The following is a 24,852-nucleotide window of genomic DNA, read 5'->3' as shown; positions in this document are numbered from 1 at the left end:
GACCAGTTGACATGGGGATGTGGCCAGTGTCAAGGAACCTCAGGAATATGTTGGTTAAATACATATTCTATAGGCAACCTGTGTTGAACATACTCTGATGCTGATGCTCCCTGTCCAAACTGCTGAGGGAAGGGAGCATGCAGACATCTGCTGTCCCATAGAAGCATATGAATGCTTCCTGGACTGCAGCACACACAAAGACACTAGTTTGGAATATGTTTTGAATCATGGTCTTTCTCTTCTGCATCTCCCAGGACTGGGGCTGTTTGGTAGCAAGAGAGACTCGTTTTCCCTGCTCTGAGGGAGAAGTGTTGCTGGTAACTCCATGGGGAAAACCAAGTGGTTCAATGGCCCCTTTTTGCCCACTCCAATTACCTGGCCCTTATTGCACTGTGTTGTATGTATCATGTGGAACAGAGAATTCCCGACACTCTATGTTGACAGGCAGCCTTCCCAGCTGTCACTAAAACAAAGCTCACGTGCTACTTAGGGTCCAGCCCTACCCCTCTTCCTAGGTCATGACTTTAGTGACGAATTAATGAGAAATAAACAATATACTCCAGCATTTCCATGTTTAGCTGTTTGTGAGGTTCTTCTCTGAAGGCTACACAGCCCTAGACCCCAGTTGCCAGTTTTAGGTGGATGTATTCCTGGAGTTTTCATCACATGCCATAACCTTTAATTGACAGTTACTCTTGAATTCCTGGAGACTCCAGGACAATTCTGGAGTGTTAGCATCCCTACCCCAGAACTTATGTTTCTCCCTTGTACCCAAGATTAGGGTTACCATATGAAAAAGAGGAACCCCTGAGAGGGAATGTATCTGTATTGCTATCGACCAATTCACATTGTATTAATGTACTATATATGCTGTAACACAGCATTTCCCAAAGTGTAGTCCACAGCCAAGTACAGGTCCTTGGGGGAAAAAAACCAGTCCTTAGGAAATATACAAATTATAGTACACGATCCTATTAATTTGGAACATCTTGTATTTTCCTGCATAATTAAGGTAATAACAATAAGTTAGGCACTTAAGTATTTTACATCGATTTATATTATATGTAATATTATTGTTGTGAATAAATAATGAACAGTGAAAATGTATTCATTTTTTCATTCTTTTTTTATATGCATTTATATTTTTGAGCTGCAAAAAAAAAGGTACTGAAAAAAACCAGGTTCCAACTATATAAAGTTTGAGAAACCCTGCTATAGCACATTATTATATCACCCTCCCTCTCAGGGGTGTCCTCTTCTTTGAAAGTTCAGATAGCGTAACCCTATCCAAGGTAGTCAAATTAAATGTAAAAGTGAGTCAGCAGGTCTCATTTAGCCTCTCTGAGAGGGTTCAGCACCTGCCATCAGTGTATCTCCTGATGTATTACTCTCCACTTGGCTAGGTATCATCTGACGCAGTGAGCCGAGCACCAGCCAGGTTTATAGCACTCAAAAGTGTGCTTGGCTTGAGCTCCATAGGTTGATTCTCACTGAGTTAACTGGTTTTCTGAAATATTTTCTGAGCTGACTATGTACCTCATTAATGTGTTAAACTGCTCTCTCAGGCTCTTGCCCTCCAGGGTATGCCAAAGCATATCTGGTACACAGCTCAGCTAAAACAGGCAAAACAGCCGTGTCTGGACAGATTGCAAAAATGTACTCTACCCACAAACACAGGGATTATAAAAGTGCTCTCTTGAACTTGTCAGCAATTTATTTACATATGCAAAATTTTCATGAAGGGGGTGTGGCTTATTGTTTCTCAATAGTGTGCAGTAGTGCCAATAATTGTGTACTACTGTCTGTTACTGAGTGCATGATGAAAAGGAATGTAAGGACAAGTAGAACTTAAATGATTTCCAAGCTGTTGCCCTGTCATTTCATTTGATTGTTTATATGATTAAGCTCTGACCTGCATGATAGTTTTATAATTTGATAAAGGGTTGTTCACAATGGTGTCTTGACAGAATCCTTCAGCATATTCTCAGGAGTGTGACAAGGGTGCCAATTGTCACCTTTCCCGTTCTTGATCAAAATGGGCTGGATTATGAATAGGACAACAGATGGCCCTCAACGGGGCATTCAGTGGATACTTCTCAAACAGCTGGAGGACAGAGAATTTGCTGCTGATGTCACCCTCCTGTCACATGGAGATGAAAGCATGGAAGAAAATGTCACAACATGAGACAAAACTGCCTCAATGACTGGACTGAGCATTAACAAAGGAAAGACTAAGACAGTGAGGCTCGACCAGTCCAACACCACCACCATCACAGTGGGACTGTGGCTACACTACATTCCCCTTTCAGAAGGGGAATGCAAATGAGGGCCGATTGGAAATGCAAATGAGGTGTTGATTTACACGTTGCGTACCTCATTTGCATAATGGCAGCCACTCGGTCTTCTGGAAGTGCTGTTTTTGGGGAAAAAATAACCAAACATTGTACACGTTGAAAGAACCCTTCTTCCTGAAAAATATGAGGAAGAAGTGTGCTTTCGAAAGTGGGGTTTGGAAAAACAGTACATCTGGAACAGCGAGCGGTCACTTTTATGCAAATGAGGCATGTAGTATGTAAATCAGAGCCTTGCTTGCATTTCTGATTGGACACATTTGCATTCCCCTTCCAAAAGGGGAATGAAGCGTAGCTGCAGCCTGGGAGGGGATGACCTGGAAGATGTGGAGCTGCTCACCTACTTGGGAAGTATTATGGGCAGAGACAGAGGAACAGACAGGGATATCAATGCCAGGAAAGGGAAAGCAACAGCTGCATTCAAGACTCTCCATCCCATATGGAATTCACAAATCATAGCTGTGAAGACGAAACTGTGGCTGTCCAACACAAATGTGAAGAGTGTGCATTCTTGAATGGATGCAAGACTTTGGCTGTATCTACACGGGCACAAATCTTCGAAATAGCCATATTTCAAAGATTACAAATGAGGTACTGAATTGAACATTCAGCGCCTCATTAGCATTAGGACACTTCCAGCCGCAGCACTTAGAAACCGCCGCTTTCAAAAGCGTGTGGCTCAGCGCGGCTACACGGGGGTCCTTTTTGAAAGGACCCCGCACCTTTCAAAATCCCCTTATTCCGATCAGTGAGTGGGATAAAGGGATTTCGAAAGGTGTGAGTCCTTTTGAAAAGGACCCCCGTGTAGCCACAGCAATCCGAGTGCTTTTGAAAGCGGTGCTTTTGAAGCGCTGCAGCCGGAAGTGTCCTAATGCTAATGAGGGGCTGAAAATTCAATTCAATGCCTCATTAGTAATCTTCGAAATGGCCATTAGCATGGCCATTTTGAAGATTTGTGCCCATGTAGACACACCCCTTGTGTACTAAAAAGTCTTCAAATCACAAGCTACAAAACAAAAAGCAGTCAAGTAGCACTTTAAAGACTAGCAAAATAGTTCATTCATAAACAGATGCCTGAGGTACATCCTTCACATAAAATGGCAAGACTTTGTCACAAAGGAGGAACTTTGGAACAGAACAGTGCAAGGATCATTTGACATTCAAATCAAGAGAGGAAAGTGGGGATGGCTGGGCCACACTTTCAGAAAACCGTCGTCCAGAGTAGTTCATCAATCTCTCGCATGGAAAATGCAAAAGAGGAAGACCTCGAACAATGTGGAGAAGATCCACTGAGACTGAAGGATGACAGCTGGTACTCCTGGAGTCAGCTGGAAGTTTTGTCCCAAGACAAAGTGAAGTAGAGACTTGTAGATGACTTATCCTTCACTTGGGGTACAAGGGTTTAAGTAGTGGTAGTAAAGGGTACATAGGCTCAGTTAGACTTCTTGATTGAGAGGTTTTTTTTTGTCTACAGCAGAATAAAAACAAAACAAGTGATTTGATTTTTCCTTCTGTGCTGATTATTCTGCTTCATTCTTCATATCAGTTAATTTTTCCCCTCTGTATCCTCTTTCCATTTTCCTTCTAAAGGTCTGAAATGGTAATTGAAAACATGGGGTCATGGAGTTATGAATTGTTTTGGTTTTGTTTTTTTTTTTCAAGCATGCGGGCACCCTTTTATAATCCTTGCCAATTATGGTACAGTGATACATTACAAGGCACATAATTACATTGCAAGAGACACAGTTGCACCTTTACTTACCTTACCTTGTATTTGCTTAGCTTTTTGGGTATTTTGCTGACCTGTCTTTAAAACAAACTGCAGCTAATTCAAACTGGGATATCAGCAGTTTCAATATGATGGCAGGTCAGAATGGTTCAGGAGGCAGAACACTCACCAAAATAGGAATTTTGGAACTAGAGAGGCACTTTCATTTGCCTTCCAACTGGTATTCTCTCTCTCTCTCTCTTTTTTTTTTTTTAAAGGTATGTGGGTGAGGCTACAACATACCATTAATTCCAATGCTGTGGTTGCTCCCAAACATAAAGCCTGTAGCTTCGAGTTCCTCACCAGGATTTGGGGTCATAGCTAGTGAGTACTGATCCCGTAACACAGCACGTACAGTGGCATTCTGCTTGCTGGTCTGAAAAGTCTCATTGAATTGAAATGAGAAACTGGAAGACAAGTTAAACCAAACTATCTTCACACCATCTTGAGCTGGATATTTGACATGTGCTGGTACTTTGCGCGTGCGTGTGTGTGTGTTTTTGTTTGTTTGAAGGGTAGGGGATAACAGAGTCTTGGCCAAATGGTGAGTTCTGATGTCACAGGTGATTGCACAAGTTGAACAACTCATCAGTCTCCATTGTTGACTGTGTTGCTGCACTATCAGAATGTAATTATTTTATACTTCAAATAGTGCTTTGTCAGGGACTATATTCATTGCATGATTGTGTTGATATCTGTCCTGTTGAGCATGCTAAAATTCTTCCTTGTTGCGTGCAGGTGTGCTGCGGTGATGAGGGCTGAAGCCTCTTGACATCCACACAGCATCTACTCCTCCACTGAGCAGTGGACTAAGGTCCTAGCTACAGTGCCACATGGGGCTCCATGGTCCCAAAGGATATCAGCTGGTGACTTGAGTGTGGGGCTAAGACTTGGTCTACACTACAGAGTTAGGTTAGTGTAAGGCAGCTTCTGTTAACCTAATGATATCAGAATTTACAACAGAAAGCTGCTTCCATAGAAGTGGCCTGATAAACTGATGGAACTCCACCACTGCAGGGCTCAATTTCACAGCAAGGAGCCTAGCAAGAGTGAAATTGACTTTCTTGTCAATTTCATGGATTCAGCTGTGTGCTGCTCCTCTGAGCCAAAGGCAGCAGTGAAACTCTCAAGCCTGTCAGTTTCACTGCTGTTAGGTTTCATGATGTGAAACCGAGCCCCATGCTGGGTTTACGGCTCTACTTTTTTTCTTACGGTGGGCTCCTGCTGTGTACCCCGTGCAGCTGTCAGTACCCCACAATGCTCCAGTTCAGTGCTCCTGAAGAAGACACGCATAGCTCGCAGATGTAGGGCAAAGTTGAATCATATCAACAGCCCATTTAATTAGTAGTGTCAGTAAGTTAACCTAAATTAAGTCAACCTAATTTTGTAGCCTCAACAAGCTCTAAGTCTTGGTTTCTTTTCTAAGTCGCTAGCAAACGTGCTGTCCTCTTTTTAAAACATCATATGTCCTCTATTCTGTCCATGGTGTTTTTCTGGGGAATTTACAGGCTTCAGCACGCCTTTGGCTTATGGGTGGAGACTTACTCAAAGTCAGTGGACCTCCAGGTAGAAAACCTATTGTTCTGCTAGGGCAGAGCCATTCAGTACTGAGAGCCTTTGTTTCCTCAGTGGCAGCTTTCCAGAAACAGCCCCTCCATTGGATATATATGTACACTACCTGCACTTACAGTGACACATGTTCAGTACAGTAGTGTTGTAGCAGAAATGCTTACTATAGCATCACAACTATAGCTCACCACCAACAGTATTTTCAGTGGCTTTATGATGCTGGGATAAGTCTCCCCTGGCAAAAAACAACGTTGGGTGCTAGCTGCTGCAGAGAGGAGTTGTCTCCATGGATGTTAAGATATTTGGGGGCTTTCTGCCCCACGGGGGAAGCTCCCCTGTGATCCCCCACCACACTCATATTAAGTAGCCCACCATCAAGAATCCCTGTGTTCGCGGTGTCTGTGTAGTGAAGAGGGAAGCCAAAGATCTTCCTTCCTACACTTTTCTGCCCTCTTCTAGCTTTGAGAGTCTTTTCCTTGTGGTGTTTGCAGGGATCTGATGCAATCACAGGAGTGGGAACCAGTTGAGAACACAGCCTGTGCACAGAAGCCTTATAGTGCACTGGAAAGTCAAAGACTCTCCCCTCAGCAACTTTCTGTTTTGAAAAACTTTCCTATCCTCTCTTTCTTCAAGCTTTTTGGGGTCTCTGTATTATTTTCAGGGATCGCATGCAGTTATGGGAGCAGGGACACTTAGTGGATGGCCAGCTGAGATTTCAGCTACAGAACAAAGAGATTTCAGTAATCTATTTTGCCATCTCTGTAAATGCCCTACTTTTCCTTCCTTCCAATGGGAAAAATGGAAATGTGCTTACCATGGGAGGGGTTTGAGGAAAAGGGAATGGGGGAAAATGATGTCAAAGCCCAGCGAGCATACTCGGAATGCTACGGGGATGAGGGAGCTATGGGATAGGTTCCCACAATGCACTACTGCAACAGTCAATGTTTGCCCATTTGAATGAGGCAGCAATAAGTCGACTTTGTGAGGAGCACGTGGGAGGTGAGGATGGTCAAATTCAAACTTATAAATTCCAGAATTAAAAAATCAGTATTGATAAATTTTAATTTGTCATGTAGTGTAGACGCAGCCTGAGATACAACACCTACAGGGGTGTCCCTGGAGGAGTAACAACTGATAAGGTACTTGCAGAGGGTTTACATGGAAAGGTTAATAAATTGGAACTCCTTCCTCAGTAATGATTAGCAATGGAATCTTGAATCGCATTGACGTATAAACTACTATAAGCAGATTTCCAAGTCAACAGTCCATCACGATGCACAGATGTAGTTCATGGCTCACTGAGCTATTACTTCTGACTGGTTGAAAACTCAGGAGAACACAGCCTTAGTTTACACTTTTGTTTTCACAACCGATTTTGATTGGTGACAGTTTTGATTCTGGAGAATACTTCTGTAGTCAGGGCAGGTTACTGAGGCATTTTGCAGCTGAAAAATCATTAAATACACTTGTAACCACAGCTTCATGTATTATCAGGCCTGAAATTTCCATCTGTAAAAATAAGCTCAGTCTCTTGAGCAGTATTAAAGAAGTGAAAGTATATTGAGGATCCCTTCAGCATTCATACATGTCCTTCCTTTTCACTGCATTATATAGGTTAAACTTCTCTAGTCTGGCACTACTGGGGCCTGACTTGTGCCAAACGAACCACAGGGGGTCAATATTTTCTTAGCAGCATTACCAACATTTTCACTGCTTACTGGGGAAGACATTTAGGGGTAAATGAGAGCTAAAGAATAGCACGGAACACTGAGAGCCAGGACCAAGTGGCTGTAAACAAGCTTTATGGGACCAGGGGAAACTTGGCCATATCCATTATAAATGGACATTCGGCTACCTAAAATCATGCAGGACCATGGATGTTGCTGGGTGAGAGAGTGCCGGATTAGAGGGGTTCAACCTGTAGTCCAAGTTTATTCAATGAGATTTTTTTTCCAGTTTTTGAGATGTTAGAGAAATGTTTCCAATTTAACTCTTTTTCCAGGAAGGAGTAATTATTTCTCAAAGTCTTATATCAAGAAATGTCTTGTCCAATCGATTTCTAGTGTTCAAAATTAATGTAATACGTTAAACAGAAAATAAAAATCTATACTATATTGAGATTAAGCATGAAAATGTCATGCCAAAAGGCTTTTGGAGAAAGTAGCAGTCCAATTTGGTCTTAGAATGGGAATTCTAGTTTCATTCTTGACTACGGAGTCCCGTTTGAATCCAGAAGTGATATGAAATTATTTGTATATGTATTTCTGCATTTTATATGTGCATAGTGTAGAATTGTTCATTCTAGTAGAAGGTCATTTTCTAGCACAAAATCAGCTATATTATCTACCCTAATTATTTAGGTAAAAATTCAGGAGTCATCTGCATATTCCTCCTAATGTCTGCGTACACATTTTCTGGATTCTGTGAGACATATTATCAAGAGTTCTTAGCAAAATTGTGTTTCATAGGACAAAAGCCTGTTTTCAGAGCAATATTGCTGAGTGGGGGAAAATTGCGCCAAGTCAAATGGAATAGGGTTCGAATCTGTCTATGTACAAAGATGTTGGCTTATCAGGATCATGGTGGGGTCAAAGGTGCTCCCTTTGTATTGAGCAGAAATTTGTCAGTGTTCTACATTAGGAGAGCAAACTGAAATCAGGATGAGAAAAGCTGCCAGGCCTGGGTTAAAAATACCATTTTGACAGTGATCTTGAGCCAAGGATAGGAAGAGCATCGCATTACCAACAATGCTCATCAGCCTATAGGGCAGCCCACAGCCTGGACAGTCTGTTTGCTTGTGGCATGCTAGAGAAGAGACCTTCCCCAGCAGCGGTAGTTAGTGCCTGTGCCACAGCTAGTGAACCCTACCCCAAAGGCTGGGAGAGACTCCCCAGCCCAGGGCTGGACCTAGGAAAGACAACACTTCCACCCTGTTTTCCCAGCCTGGGGGTTGGGGTATCCTTGCCAGTCTGACATCAAAAGAAACAGTGGGGTTGAGCAGCCTCATCTATAGGTTTGGCTGCCAGCTCCAAATGAGGGCATTTGTGCTCCCCTGCCTGTATTGTCATTGTTGGTGCTGGCTTTTGAAACTGAATTTTTGTTTTAAATCCAGGCTTGACGATTTTCACCAGTAATAGTAAGTAAGGTATTTCCTCAGGAAATTCAGTAACTAAAAAAGGACATCCTTGTATATGTACTGAGACTCTTAAAGAAAAGCATTCTTTTGCTTCATGCAGGAATGCCTCACAGAACTGTTAGAGGGTTGCTACCATCATGTTTAAACTGTGTTATAACATACGGTAATGTTTCAACTTTGTTCATTTTAAAAGTTCTGTCCTAATTTCTCCCTCTGTGTTTCTGTTATGTATGTATATACCAAAACACTTGGAGTTTGTCATTTTATGGGTATTGCCTTCCATTACTAGAGGTATGTTCAAAAATGTGTTTGTGACCCTAACTGCAAGTGAAGCATTAAGGAATACACTTTTTTCTGATGCTTCATGTGCCAACATTTTTTATTTTGGATAAATGACTTAATTTGTATGAAGATGTTTCAACTAAATCTAATTCTAAGAAATGTTGAATTTCATTGTAATTTAAACAGAGCTGAATGAAGTTTAGATTACAGAAGTTTGGATGCTGAGTTTAAAATGGCTAAAATACCAGCATATACACCATGAAATAAATAGACTGACGTTTTAAAGTGTTTTGTTTACAGTTAGCTGCGTGATTCTCACAAGTTGCTGTCGTGTTGCTTTTTATTCCAGGACTCTGAGTCCCTTGACACCTACATCCAGAACACTCTCTCTGCATTATACCCACCTTTTGAGGCCACAGCTGCCACTGTCCTGTGGCAACTTTTCAGCATAGTTGAAAAGCTTTATCGAGGAGATGGCCTCAGGTGTCTAATTGATTTCCTCGTCCCTGCCAAGAGAGTCTTACATTGGATTCAGCAAGAAACCTGTGTAAGTATATCTGCTGTGGCAAAACAGAGGCCTCCTTTGTTCCTAACTTGGGAAAAAAGATAAGGTGGAATTTAATCTCTGAACCAGAGTGTTCTTTAAGTTTACTAAATAAAATTTTGGATAACCATGGAACTGTGCAGATTCTAAAGATACCAGTGGAAAGAGTGAAAGAATTATTTACCAGTGTTTTAAAAGCTGGGTCTGGACAAGGAGTTAACTTGTGAAACTAGAAGAAGAAACTAGCTGCAATCTACAGAAGTTGTTGATAGCAAAATTTTGGAAGGAAAACATGGTGTTGTTTTTAACTAATACCCCAGTGCAGGCACAGAAGTGATGGAGGACCACGGTAAAATATTTGTGATAACAAAAAAATGTGTATATCTGGGAGGGTATTTTTGGAGGGAGCAGATACTCTAGCAAACAAGTTATTTAGGTTATTTTCTTTTCCAAGCTCTCTAAAATCCTGGCCAGTTATGTGTCTGGAGTATGAAGCTGGCTAAGACTCTGTGGTCCACTTGGGGTCCATCAATGCAGAGATTTAAATTCTGAGGGGTAACATTCCCAGTGTGAGGGGAGGATTTTTTTTCCATGATAGATGAACAGACAATTGAAAGGAAACATAGACGACTTTCGCTTCCCTGTCTCAGAACTCCTAGCTGACATCTCAGACGTGTTATAGCTGTTAGAGAGTCAAGACCCCAAAAGAACTGCCGTTGTCAGCAAATGGCAGATACAGGCACCCCATCAGGCCTCCACACCACAGGTAAAACATCTTTCCTTTTTAAGTTTTGCAGTTAAAAGGAACCTCTTCCCTCCCCATCTCAGTTCCTCAGAGCGTGCTGCAGCCCTAGTGAACACTATGAGGAAGGAGGAAACAGCACGCACCCATGGAGGGATCAGAGGGCACCTTTTGTGTGATCTTACCACATCCACAGTGTGGTCCCACATTGTGCTGCATAGACATACTTCTCATCTCCCCTTGTTCTGTGTGCAGTTTTGTCATGCTCACAGTTGGAATAATTTATCAATTACGGAGTGTCTCTTTTGCAGCCTCGGCGCAAGGAACTTCTCTTTATTATGCTCGTCTCAACCAGAAAATTGATGGTACTGTTCTTGGATTAGCTTTCCCTTGAGAAGTGCAGTAGATACATTCAAAGACAGAATTTTAGGAACCCATTCCTCTAGAATGGGAATGAACGTCCCTTTTTCCTTCCTGTTCTCCAGCATTGGTAATCGAAATGTCAGTGAAATCTGATTGTCCTTTTCTCCAATGTGTTGTGTGCTGTCTGAGATGTTCACAAAATGCTAACTGCTGTCTCTTCTTGGTGGTCTTTTCCACCCAAGTAGTTTCAACTAGATTTCTGAAGTGTCTATATGAGATAAGAGACTATCAAATACTTAGTCCTGTCTTAGGGCCTGAGGATAGAGTAGATGACATAGGCACAAACTTTCAAGACTGCCTGACTCCTAGCTCTACCCCAAGTGGCCCATACAGCTTTAGCCAGCTTAATGCTCCAGACACATAACTGGCCAGGATTTTAGTCAGATTGGAAAGGAAGATAAGTGCCAGGGAGTGCCTGGCCCTCTACCTGCCTATACCCCATCCCTTCCACCAAAACCCACCACCTGCTCACCCCTCCACTTATGCCCTGCCTCTTCCTGCCCAGTACTGCTCCTTCCCCTGAGTATGCCACATCCTCGCTCCTTCCCCCTGCCTCCCAAATGCCACCAAACAGCTGACTGTAGCGGGAGGGAGGGTCAGGCACTGAGCCACAGGGCCACCAGTGGGTGGGCAGTGCTGGGGGTTGGCAGTGAGCTGATAGGAAGGCTGTCAGTGGGTGCTCAGCAATCACCAATTATTTCTCATAAGTGCTCCAGGCCTGGAGCACCCTTGGTGAGGCCAGATGATCTTTCGAGCTTTCTTCCTACCCGACATTTCTTTAACTTCTGTGAAATTTGATGTCCAACTGAGCTACTGGTTGCCTGGTTTTGTTCCATGTTTCATTTTTCTCCCTCTAGCTTGGCATGCTTGACAAGCCGCCTTCTAGCTCCTTGCTGTAAGAGGATCTGGAATCATCTTCCCAAAAGTGTTTAAAAGAATAATGCTGCAGAGTCCTGGTTTTCAGTGTTGTTAGCAGGCGGCCTAGGCTTTCAATTCCTTTAACTTTAAAGTATTTTTTGCCGTCATTAGCCTCTTCCAGAGGGGACTGTTTTGCAGATCTCCGCAGCCATTGCTTTCCTTGCCTGCCACTAAATGCTATGCTCAGCTAATGAGATCCAGAGTTAACATTCACATTAGCAGTGGTGCTTGTTGGTGGCAAGGAGGAAAGAAAAAATTTTAGATAATTTCCTAATATTTTGGTACCTAAAAAAGGGCCGGGGTTCTGTCTGATGGTTGAGCTGTACAACATGCCAACAGGGCTTCTATCTTGACTCACTACTATTAGAAGATGTTAGAAACCCACACACAACTCCTGAAATTGGTAAGTGTGGTTCATTAGCTTCTCCCAGGGTATTAGAAAGGCTCAAGTTTCTCCCCCAGGGAAGAAGTGATAGGAAGATAGGGCAGAAGAGATTGTGGAAAGGAAAGTACTGCAGCAGACATAGCCAGGAAGGCAATGTGGGCTTACACTGAAATTCAGGTCGTTTGTTATAAGGCAAGTCCCCCAAAAAAGTGTGAGTACAGACACTAGGTCAAAGTCAGAGTGTACTTTTGAGGTGGAAGATAGAGAATGAGATCAGTGACAGATTGTCCTTCCCACCCTTAATGATGCCTTGCCTTCGAGTCATGCTGTATTACAGCTGCATCTGTAGACTTTTGTTGTTCTCAGCTAAGGAAGGAATTAAATCACCATCCTGCTTAATCATTCCTTAGCTCATTATTGGAAGTGCTCCAAAGCAGATATGATTTACATAAGGGATAGTTTATGTACTTGGTTTTCTTTGTTTATATTGTAGCATGTTTTGTTTTGGTGTAGGTTTTTTTGAGCATGGAGTTGTGTGTGTATTTTTCCACTACATGGGGACATTATTCACAGATCATTATTTTCAACATAATTTAGCATTTAGCAAGAGATTATATTTCATTGTTTGTATTTTATTATGTGGCTTTGCTACAGGTAATAGGTGTCTTTTGACAAATTACTTCTTTTGTGAAGCTCTTTAGAATTCTCCATTTTTTGTTAAGGTGAAGTTAAGCAAAGATTGCAGGCGTGTGTTAGTTTTGAATGTGTACTTCCATCCTCTCTCTCTCTCGCACAAAAACAATCCCACCCACACCCAAAAATATCCCCGACACACGCATACACACTCAATCACACAGAGAAACTCAGGAAATTCAAAGTTAAGGTTGTATTTATAAGAAATGCAGATATTTGAAATTATGGAAATTCACAATTAAGATAGCCAAACTGCTTTCATTCTGCACTTGTAGAGATGCTGTTGAAGTATTGAAAAGAGACAACCAAAACCATAGGTTTTATAACTTGCTACACATCTCCAGTATGAAGTGTATGTCTTTGTTGCCAAATTAATGTGTTGCTTTTTTCATGCAAATCAAAATCACACTTTTACAGCCAGGAGGGTTTGTATATGGAGCCCTGCTAGCTCTGTGTCTAATGACATTTAGGCTGTGTCTGCACTAGGGGAAAACTTCGAAATGGCCATGCTAATGGCCAAATCGGAGAATACTAATGAGGCATTGGAATGAATATTCAGCACCTCATTAGCATGCTGCCAGCCACAGCACTTTGAGAGTGCCGTGTTTTGCTCGTAGGCGGCTCGTCTACACGAGCACATTTTTCTGAAGTCTGCCGTCCTGCAGACCTATGAAGAACCATGGCAAGAGGGAACCCCTCCCAGACTTCTCTCTCTAAATCCAGTGTTCTTTTCCCATATATCCTCCCTCACCCCCAAACTGTTTCCTCAGGCCTGGAAAGGCAGAGTTCTCTTCCTTACAGCCCTGACAGCAGGGGGCCTTTGGAAGACTAGTCTTGGGCAATGTTCCCCTAACTTTTTTCCATCCATATGCAGAATAAATTTTGCGCTGTACACCAAATCATACATGAATGTGCACGACCAGTAGAAACACTTGCTGCCAGCTTTGGGCGCTCTGCTAATCAGTGGGGAGGCATTTGACTCTGTCCTGGGTGGCTACTTAAGTGCTCATCTTACAAGGAGCCCTGGTCAGGGGGCAATCCGTGGAAGTGGACTGGTGCTAGACTGACGGTGGGCAGACTTCAGAAAACAGTGCATGTGCAGCCTTCCTCTCTTCTCCCCTGCTCGTTTCTTTTACTCACAAAGAAATCGGATTCCACTGAAATTAGCTGCTAAAAACAAAAGGAGTGAAACTTTGGGACAGATCTCAGCAGGTGTGCATCAGCTGAGCCGCCTTAGAAGCCATGTGATGTAGGACATCCCTGCCAAATGGAGCAGATTTAAGGGTTTGCCTCCCGCGCCCCGCCCCAGTTAGCTCTAAGTTCCCTGTAAGTTGCATGAGTGTGCAAGTCCCTGTTAAGCTCCATGCAGGGTGTTAGGGTTGCGGTGGGGGTGGGGGTGGGGGTGAGATGCCTCTTCCAGTTAATCCTATCCTGGACCTGCCCCAGACTTGCCTCAGACAGGGGCCAAGTGCCCCACCCCTGGTTCTGAGCTCCTGCAGTGAGAGAGGCTTGGAGGTGGTGCTGTCTGCTTGGTGCAGTCTGCACCCCAAACCTCTCAGCCCCAGCCAGAGCCCTTACCCTCTGCCCCAGCCCTGAGTCCCCCCACATGCCAAACCTCTCAGCCCTTCACACACAGTCCAGATGTGGAGTGTATTTTGTTATATGTGCTAATGTCTGACATCACCTCCCTACTGGTGCACATAACAAATATTATTCTGCTCCTGGACATAAAATTTAGAGGGACTGGTTCTGCTTTGCAGAAAAAATTGCATGTGTGCACACATGCATGCAGAGTTTGAGCATTATAATTGCCACTCCATTCATATAAGTGAGTAAGCTATATTACGCTGTGGAGGTGGGAGATAAAGAGATCTGAGGTATTTTCAGGAAAGTATAAGCCACCAATGGGAAGAAAGTAAATATTTGCTCTTGTATTCATTGTTTTCTTGGTTGCTTTTTGCCTCTCTTTAACATACTTGCTCCTCTGGGTTGTCAATAAAATCCCATATCATGTGCGTTGTCCCTCATTGGCCGAGATCTGAGTCTCCCTTCCCCCTCACATCACACAGTGTTACATACTCACTTCTGCTAGTTTTATCACTAAATGGCTTTTTTGAGTGTCCTGCTCTGTACTGCTGATTTACCCTCTGCTGACACTGAAACAGGAGTTACAGAAAAGGTATTTTTGTCATGACCTCATTCTAGCCAGAAACCCAATGGTATCTGTAATCGTGCTCTGTACTATCAGTAGTCTTGCTGAGCCTGTTATGTCTCTCACGGTGTGCTTGATTTTGCTTTGCACTGTTTTAGTTCAGTAATGTCTAGCTTTATTTCTTTTCACCTAGTAGTTTTGTATTCCAGCAGCTTGTTAGTGTTTTTCTGCTTGTGTTTTCCCATTCCAGTATTCCAAAACCAGATCTTGTTGGCATAACGATTCCAGTTTAAATATCTGCTCTGGATCTCTTTATTCTCAAGCACTGAAGTTTGAATTAACTTGAATTTAATTCTTCCTTCTTCTATAGGTTTGACACACTTCTTGAGCCCTTCACACAGCTCATTGCAAAACATAACACAGTGATTATGAATAAATCCCCGACAAATCCAAATCATTAGCTTGTTATTGATTTCCCGTTCATTCCTGCACTTGAATCTTGATCTTGATGTATAGATCTTGCTGAAGCAGCAGGGCTGAATTCTTTTGTACAGGAGGTTCTTTTAAAGGGCAAATTTCCAGCTTTTCCCAACACGAGTCGGTGCGCAGAACAAGCAATAAGGCATTTTTTAGTACACCTGAATGGGGAAACAGATATCAGGTACAAAATAAAAGCCGACGGCTGGATCTGCTATTGGTGTGAATTGTCGTAGCTCCATTGAAACTCGTGGAGTTTTGCCTTTTTATCCTGCTGACAATCTAGCTCTTAACCTTTCCTTTAGCACCAAGTTGATGAGCCAACAAGTATATTCAGTAGCTCAGTGCGGTCCCAAGCGATTAGGCCAGCTGGGATGGAGATGTGGTAAAGGGCCCCACCAGACTCTGCATGGCTTCCAGCATATGGCAGCCAGGGCCTGGGAGGAGTTCCCCGTGCCCCTTTCCAACACTCTTCTCAAATATTGCCAGTTGCTTTGATCTCAGGCACTCGGGACGCCTTTGAGCACTTTGGCTATAGTTCTGCATATCTTGGTACTGCTGGTTCAGAAGGGAGGAGTTTAAAAATTCATATTTGGATTCTGTGGGGCAAAGTGTAATGATTAAACTTTGTATTGCTTTTGCTCCACTGTCGAGGAATATGGAGACACCCAGATGCTGTGTAGATCAATAGGAGGCATGGGAGCATAAAATGATATAATTACTGAAACATGTGGCTATCTGTGCTCTTTGGAGAACTCACTGTTTACAACTCATAGTCCAAAAATACTTAGCTGCTGGATATTTCTTCCATTTGTCCCTTACTGAATAGCACTAGATCCGAACTAGGAGAGACAGTTTTCCCTCTATCTCTGTGTAGCTTAGCCATGATCAGACTGAGTTAAAGAGACCCCAGTCACAAACCTTGTTGTGAGGTGTGCTGGCCAGGCTCTCCACTTTCTGTGGACCACAAAGGCAGAAGGGGCAGGAATTCATCAGAGGCAAAAAAAAAACAAAAAAAAAAAAAACATGTCACTTCCCCACTGCACCCATCTGCAGCTCTCCTCCTTGGCCTTAGGGTAGAGAAGAGTGAAGGTTCTTAAGGGCTGCTTCTCTCCTTCTAGGCTTCAGCTGTGACAGGGATATAGATCCTGTCACCCTAGGGGTTCCTTCCTGTGCTTTGAGAGTGTGGAGAGTAAAGCACCCACCCAGCTATGGCTTATCTAGCATACTCACCTCTTGGCATTATCCCCACCCCCCCAAAAAAAAAGTTTTCGAGTCTCATTACCTACAAAACAAAATTGTTAGTCTTTAAAATGCTATGGGATTGCTCATAATAAAGAGAGATTAATAGACAATAGCAGAGGTCATCATTAGAACAAGAGAAGTCATGTTAAACAACCTCCTTTGATAAAACATTTCTTTAGCTTTCGGGGTCTCTGCTAGATACATGCAAGTCACAGCAGCCTTATTAAAGTTTTCAGGGTCCATTCCTGGTTTTATTAAGTTAGGTTTTCAGCTGATTACTGAGTGAGAAGGATTGGTTGTGGGGCGGAGGGCGGTGGGAGAGAGAGGGAATTTTTTGCCCACATTTATTCTTAGTGAACTGGAAGTTTCTCAGGAATGCAACTATTCAGGAAATGTTTTGAAGATTTACAGTCCTCAGGCTGTAATCTACAAGGCACTGAAGGATTTATAGTCCAACATTTGTCCAAAATATAGAATCCCAGCAGCATGCAGAATAAGGGGTTTAATGACTGTTTAGGTGTAGTCACACAATGGATAATTCTCTTGCCATAGAATGTTAAGTACTGCTTGTAGTTATTCATTGCCTTCATGACAGAAGTTTCAACCCACAAAATGCCTTTCTTGTCCCCCTTTGCCTTACCAACTTGTCTCATTTTTTGCTGATAACTTCCAGTTACCTGTCTGGGAAGCTAACCCTTCCATTGCTTCTGCTGGCAGTTTAAAAACACAATCACTATAGCCAAAATAAACGCAAGAAAAATGAACCTTTCTTGATTTCATAATGGTCAGAAAACAAAATAGAGACAGCAGAAGCTAGAATCCCTTCAACCCAGACCAGACAAAAAACTGTAGAGGATACTGTAGCAGAGAAGAGGCCTGGACTATTCTGTGGACGTGGGTATAAATAACTCATTAGGTGTTTTCTATCTCAAAGTTTGGAAGTGTGGAGCGTTTCCTCTGGTGCCGCAAAGAGAGGAAATCCCAAAAGGGTCGTTGTAAGGATGATGGCACAGTGCCTGGTCTGCCATCCTGTGACAGTGCTCCTGATGGATTTAGGAAAATGAGGAGGGGAAAACTGCAACATCACTGTGAGCTAACTCAAACCAAAACCTTATTGTAAGAATGGTAACTTCCTCTGGATCCTCTCTGCAGCTGTTGTGATATCATCATGGAGAAATAGCAGGGCTGGGAAGAGTGCCTTGTGTGCATGGTCTTGATGCTCTGGGGCTTGAGTGTCTCTTCCCATAAGTGATACCAACTGCGAACTTAATAAGCGTAATTTCTATGCCAATGTCTAAATCATGCATGAAGATATTGAGCAGAACCTATCCCTGAACAGACCCCTGTGGAACACCACTTGTTATACCTTTCCAGCAGGATTGAAAACCATTAATAACTGCTCTCTGAGTACGGTTATCCAGCCAGTTTTGCACCCACCTGATAGTAGCCACATCTAAGTTGTATTTGCCTAGTTTATGGATAAGAACATCATGCGAGACCTTATCAAATGCCTTACTAAAGTCTAGGTATACCACATCCACCACTTCTCCCTTATCCACAAGGCTTGGTGTCCTATCAAAGAAAGCTGTCAGATTGGTTTGAAGTGATTTGTTCTTTACAAATCCATGCTGGCTGTTCCCTATCACCTTACCATGTTTCAAGTGTTTGCAGATGATTTCCTTAATTGCTTGCTCCATTACCTTTCCTGGCACAGAAGTTAAACTGACGGGTCTGTAGTTTCCTGCATTGTTCTTATTCCCCTTTTTATAGATGGGCACTATATTTGCCCTTTTCCAGTCTTCTGGAATCTCTCCTGTCTCCCATGATTTTCCCAAAATGACAGCTAAAGGCTCGGATATGTCTTCTAGCAGCTCCTTGAGTATTCTAGGATGAATTTCATCAGGTCCTGGTGATTTGCAGGCATCTAACTTTTCTAAATGATTTTTAACTTTTTCTTTTATTATTATTTTATCTTCTAAACCTACCCCTTTCCCACTAGCATTCACTATGTTGGGCATTCCTTCTTCAGACTTCTCAGTGAAGACCAAGACAAAGAAGTCATTAAGCATCTCTGCCATTTCCAAGTTTCCTGTTACTGTTTCTCCCTCCTCACTGAGCAATGTGCCTACACTGTCCTTGGTCTTCCTCTTGCTTCTAATGTATTTATAAAAAGTCTTCTTGTTTCCGTTTATGCCTGTAGCTAGTTTGAGCTCATTTTTTGCCTTTGCTTTTCTAGTCCTGCCCCTGCATTTCTGTGTTGTTTGCCTATATTCATCTTTAGTAATTTGTCCTAGTTTCCATTTTTTAAATAATTCCTTTTTTATTTCAAGATTGTGCAAGATCTCCTGGTTAAGCCAAGGCAGTCTTTTGCCTTATTTTCTCTCTTTCCTACTCAGCAGAATAGCTTGCTTTTGGGCCCTTAATAATGTTACTTGAAAAACTGCCAACTCTCCTCTGTTGTTTTTCCCCTCAGTCTTGCTTCCCATTACTTGCTCTCTGAATTTACCAAAATCTGCCTTCCTGAAATCCATTGTCTCTATTTTGCTGTTCTCCCTCTATCCTTCCTTAGAATTGTGAACGCTGTGAATTCATGATCACTTTCACCCAAGCTGCCTTCCACCTTTGAACTGACTGTGGATCTCTGTGAGTCAGGGGACCAACAGTTTGTTGCTGAATTATCCAGAGCACAATATGAGGGAAGTGGGGTGAAAAGTAACATTACTCCAAACACATGTGTTCATTGTTTGTTGAACATCTAAATAGATGCAGCTGTGAAGTAATCATAGTTTAACTACTGGTTAGTAGCTGAACATTTCAAAACCAAAATAACTTCAAATGGAATAATTTATGTATTTATTTTTTGTTTGGCAAGACAAAATATATGCAAGAATTTCCACACTGTAATACTCAGGTTAACTGTCAAAGGGAGGCACAGTCTACCCAGAAAGGCACTCAACAGACACTTAAAGAGTGGATTGCAAAAGCAAATAATAATTGGCTTATGGGGAAAAAGCGATCAAGCAAAAAAAGGGCATTAATTTCAATATGGTCCTTGGGGAAATAAGATATTTGCATTAGAGCTGGGAGGTTTTAACTTCCAAGACTCTTGCCAACTTAGTGTCTGGGTTTTGCTTTATATGAATTCTCAACTGTTCTTTTTCACTTCGGAGTTTTAGGTTCAAACCCAAAGCTCAAATCAAAACCTACCTGGTACTCTGACGGCGATTTCTTAGTAGCCACATGAAATCAGGCAAACCCAGTGGATTTCGAATGGCTCCCACTAAAGCCGTAAGTCTAAGATTTAATCAGAACTCTGCCCAACTTTGAGTCAAAAGATTCAGCAGCATAAGTGCCCGCTTCAGCACATCTGACTTAAATTCTGAATTTGTTACAAAAAGTGCATTTCTGAAAGTCCTGTTGTAATAATTATGGAGCCTTATGTGGCGTCACTGGGCTGGGCCACAGGAAACCTGTGTTCTGTTCCTAGCTCAAACTGTGTGAATGTTCTGTGCCTCAATTTCCCCATCTGTAAGATGGGGCTAATGGTACTAAACTCCTTTTGTAAAGCATTATGAGATTTACTGATTAAAAATGCACTGTGAGAGATAGCTACTAAACTTTAATAGATACTAGAACACACATTGAGAAACTGCCATATTACTATAATGCCATTATAAGCAGCTCTTATGTGTAGGATTTCAGACATATCGGTTGAGGTATTTCATGTCTGACTCAGTGCTATCAAAGAATCTTCGGCTGTGAATACTTCCACTGTATTATAGAAATCACTTTCTTGGAGCAATAGACATCCTTTGTGATTGTCCACTGCCTAGGTATGTGTGCTTACTGACTAAGTCATTAGATTTGTGGTTACTGAAGCAGAGAGCAGGCAAGCCCAAGGGATCCTCTCTCTCTCAGGTCTGGACAGGTGCTTTGCAGCTACAAACTATTCATTATCTTTTCTCTGCACAAAACATTTTATCACTGTTGACAGAAATCCCCCCACCTGTGTTTGATTATTTGCTTTATTGACTTGTCGAGTGCTTGTTAATGTAGTAACTAACTCATCCAGTTACTCAGAATCAGGGCTGGGCTTTATAACTATGCTCCAGCTGTGTAGATGCCTCTGCCCCTAATATTTTACAAACTAGTTAAAGGGGTCATAAGGGTTGTTGTTATTATAATTAATTATTTTTATTTTGTCTGGAAAACAAGCACCTCTTCATGTATTAATCTAATTCAGGATTTTTAGAGGCAAATCGTGTGGTGACAAAAAACAACCCCTATGTGATAATAAATAAATAAAAGTAAAAATAAAATGGGAGTGGAAATGAGAGGAGAAAAATCAGCTGAAGGGCAACAGAGAAGGGGAGTGTATTGGGACATGCATAATGACGGGGTGAGTCTCCTTTGCTCAGTCCGTAACAGCTGTGCAGAGTTTTGTAGGACTCTGTTGATACTGTTGAAGCCCTATTTGTGGGTTTGCTCACATAGTAAGAGCATGTGTAGGTTGGGTAAGAAAGGGAAACCATTTTAGTGGTTAGCAGAGTGTGATGTAGCATTTTCAGAGTTGAAAATGGCTCTGGTAACTGTGCCTGTCTTGGCCTCTCTGTGTTTCGAAGCCCAGTTCATACTGATCACAGATGGTAGTGCTTATGGTTTTGGGTCAGTGCTGACATAGGAATCCAAAGAATTTAAGGTGGTGGCTTATTAAAGAAAAAGTCTTGTCCAGAGAGAAGTTGCAGCACCCCCCAAAAGGGATCCCTGGCAACGGCTGCAGCTATAGAACACTTTCACCACAGTTTGTGTGGGAGGAAGTTTGTGGTCCGGACAGACCATGTTTTCCTGCAATAGCTCTTTAGATTCAGGAATCCTGAGGGCATCTTACCAGGTGGTTGTTAAAACGGCAGTGTTATGATTTCAGTCTCACGCAGGCCTGGACACGAACAAGCAAGGTAATGCTGATGCCTTGTCCAGATGGCTTCCTTGAGGGTGTTAATTGCAAATGCTGCTCTGGAAACTGCTGTCTTAAGCAGGATAACAAGGACTTGGTTGCTCAAGGGAAAGTGTCTCTTCAGGAGGAGATGGCTGTCACTTCTCTCCCCATAATTTGCCAAAATGTTCCTGGTTCATCTCTTGGAACGACGCACATATGTGGCAGCAGCAGGGAGGGGCAGGGATCAGAAACAGAGTTCCACACGAGGCATCTTGATGCGTGTGAGATTGGAAAATCCTTTAACACCTAGGAAGGTGCTCCAGAATACCACAGTGAAAGTTTTTGCTCATAGGAGGAGGAGCATGTGGGGTTCAGATGAAATATGGTTTAGGAAATGGGAAGAACCTGTGCCTAAGAATTTAGGTCTCAGATTTAATCTCCTGTACCTTTTGTATCTTATAGGAATGATTCACAACATTTTTGTTGGCATCTCTATGTGTGAGTGTCTGGGGAGTTGGCCAGTTCTGCACAGCCTTTGTTTTCTTTGACAGTGGAAATTCCCGCGTTACTGTTTGTGCGTCCAAGATAAACTACCTCTTTAGGAAACAATTCATGTTTCTTTGCGTTCTGTTTGAGACTGGCTGCATTGAGATTATCACAGACCATTTGTAATGTACAAAAGTTTTAGAATGCACCCCAATATCTTATTGGTGTAATAAATAAGCTAAGTGTGACACACCGTGCAGTCAGCGGGGCCAACAGTCACCGTTGGCCCCTGGGGCAATATGTGGAGACTGAGCCTTGGGAAGCACCCAGCCAGCCCTCAGAAGCTGCACACTCCTGCGGCATTTCAAATGGGCACAGAGCTCCCAGCTGCCACAACTGCTACTGCATCAGCAGCCGTGTCTGGGAGCTCTGGGCCCCAATGCAGTTGCCCCCTTTGCCCCACCCTTGTCAGTGAGCATGTATGCAGTGCACTTTCCAATGTTGCTGAGGCATGGCCAAGCCAAAAGCCATCATTTTCCGTTACCCCCGGCGCTGTGCTGCTGCGAAAGCAGTCTTTTCCCTGTATTTTGGATCTACTTCCACTTGCCAATACCTGTTTTTCAGATGCAGTGTGGAAAACCAGATTGAACCTGGCACAACATCCCACAGCAGGTATCATCTGTTCATGCCATGGATAATTGTTCTTTAAAGTGGCTTCATTTAATGTGCTACAGCCCACACATAATCTGATGATTTTCTGTTTATGCAGATGCTGCGGTTTCGTCTACTGTGTTAAATTAACAAAGAAGTCCAAAACATACCTGCTTTGTGCTTGAAGTTTTTGCATCATTTTAATATTTGCCTTATGTGTAACATTGTCACTTTAAAATGTTTTTACACAATGATTTGCTGTTTGAGTGAATAGGTGAAATCCTTGTTCCCCCAAGTAACGGCTGCTCTACGTGATTCATTTGTCTGCCGTAGAAGGGTGTAACTTCCAGAGCCACTAGAGTGTTGCATGCTAACTGGCCTTTATGGACCCTGCTGGTGTGCACTAGAAGTTTCCTCATACATGTTCAGATAGTATTGTTTGCCAGGGGACTGCATTAGCTTGTACTAGGGAACTTCTAGTGCACACCAGCAGCGTCTACACAGGCCAGTTACTGCACAGCATGCTAGTTCCCTGCAGTTTGCACCCTTCTAATGTGGACAGAGACACAGTACAACTGGCCCTGTTGATTTCAGTAGTCAGGATTTCACCCACTCTCTTTCCAAGTGGTCTTCTTGTGACAGACATATTTTTGTGATGACTGTTGTTATAGCAGAAATATTATTTGGCGTGTGGATTCTTCTTTGTTTCTTGGGGAAACAGTCATTCGTTCTCCACTGCTTGACATTCTGTCTCCACAAGTGAACTCTCCATGTGAAATGATACAGCATTTCCTTGGTAATATTACAGTATCTTTTGGTGGGAGAGTTCAAGTGTGAATTATACCTACTGCTAAACAGGGTAATGGCTGTTTCGCCAGGCAATCGATCAAGGTCATTCTTTAATGATTTTTTAGGGAACAGTGTTTCTTTTGTATGAAGACAGACCATTTTTAGAGAGCTTGTGAAGCTGGCTGCACTAACAATTTAGAGCTGCTTTCCAACATTCTCTGCCTCAGCTTTTTCTTTCCTCTTGCACCCGCTGGACCAGCACATCTCATTGTCGGTCTATCTGCGTTGTTTTCCCCTCTGATTGGGAAGTGGTTTGAAAATCCTTTTATTTAACCATTTTTAAAACGAGTTCTGGATGGCTGGCTTCCTTCTGAACTTCTTGTCACCTTTCATGGTCTCTGAGGCATTCAACAATTTGTTAAAAATGTCATTAACTGAGGAGCTGGGAAAAGGCTATTTTTCTGTGAGTGAATGATCCCTGGTTAAATACTGTGTGGCAGTTAGGGATAAAACTGCAGTTTTCAGCTTCGGGTTTCTTTTTCCCCAAAAATAATGAAGCAATTGTCGAAATGAGTAGATTTATAGAACAGGAGTGGTACAGTAAGTACTTGACAGATCTTTTGTTGTTGTGGCACATAAACAACATTAGTCTCTGTGGTTGTTTTTATATTCGTCTTGTTACGCAAACATACTTTTATTTTAAAATTAAACCTCTTCATCATAAGCTGTGCATGTATTACACATCATTAAGGGCCAGCAACTGTTGTCTCAGAACCATCCTTCCAAATGGTTAAAGCTGTTTGTAATTTTCTTCTGTTGCTGTGAATTTGAAACACTGAGTTTACTATTACAGAATTCTAAAAGACGTGAGCTGTAATTGTGTTTGCCATGAAGAGTGACTAATTAAATTAGAATAAAAAGATGGGAAATAAATGGAAGCAGAAAAAAATCCGTGAGGGCTGCTTCTTATTTCCATTTTGGCTGAGTTGTCTCCCCTCCCCCCTCTGCCCCCCTCGCACCCGATTGAATGTATAGTCTGACAGTTGTGTGAAAGAACTACTGGTGAGGGGAAGGGAGAAACTGTTCCTTTCCTAGGGGTATGGGGGCAAAAATGCACAACACTATGAAAGCACAGTGGGAGGTGGCCATGAGGGAGGAAATGGAGGTTCCTTTTATGGAGTCCTCCTGATATGGTACCCTTGAGCAGGACCAAGGTTCCCCCCACCACGCTACAGAACCAGATACCACATGACCTTCTTAGCAGATTTATGGCAGGAAGGTGGGGCTACGTGCCCCTAACCATTG

General features: G+C 42.6%; 1 protein-coding gene across 3 annotated transcripts in view; it reads left to right on the top strand.

Annotated features, from left to right (window-relative positions):
• PLEKHG4B (pleckstrin homology and RhoGEF domain containing G4B) overlaps positions 1-24,852 on the top strand; it is a 143,951-nt gene that overhangs the window by 34,854 nt on the left and 84,245 nt on the right. For all 3 annotated transcript variants that reach the window (XM_074988000.1, XM_074987999.1, XM_074987998.1), the window contains exon 2: positions 9,456-9,653. In XM_074988000.1, the coding sequence (XP_074844101.1) occupies positions 9,456-9,653 (198 nt within the window). The remainder of the gene's footprint in view (positions 1-9,455; positions 9,654-24,852) is intronic.

This window comes from Carettochelys insculpta, chromosome 2, assembly GCF_033958435.1.
Source record: "Carettochelys insculpta isolate YL-2023 chromosome 2, ASM3395843v1, whole genome shotgun sequence".
Classification (NCBI taxonomy): Eukaryota; Metazoa; Chordata; order Testudines; family Carettochelyidae; genus Carettochelys; species Carettochelys insculpta.
This window is presented reverse-complemented; position numbering and strand designations above follow the sequence as displayed.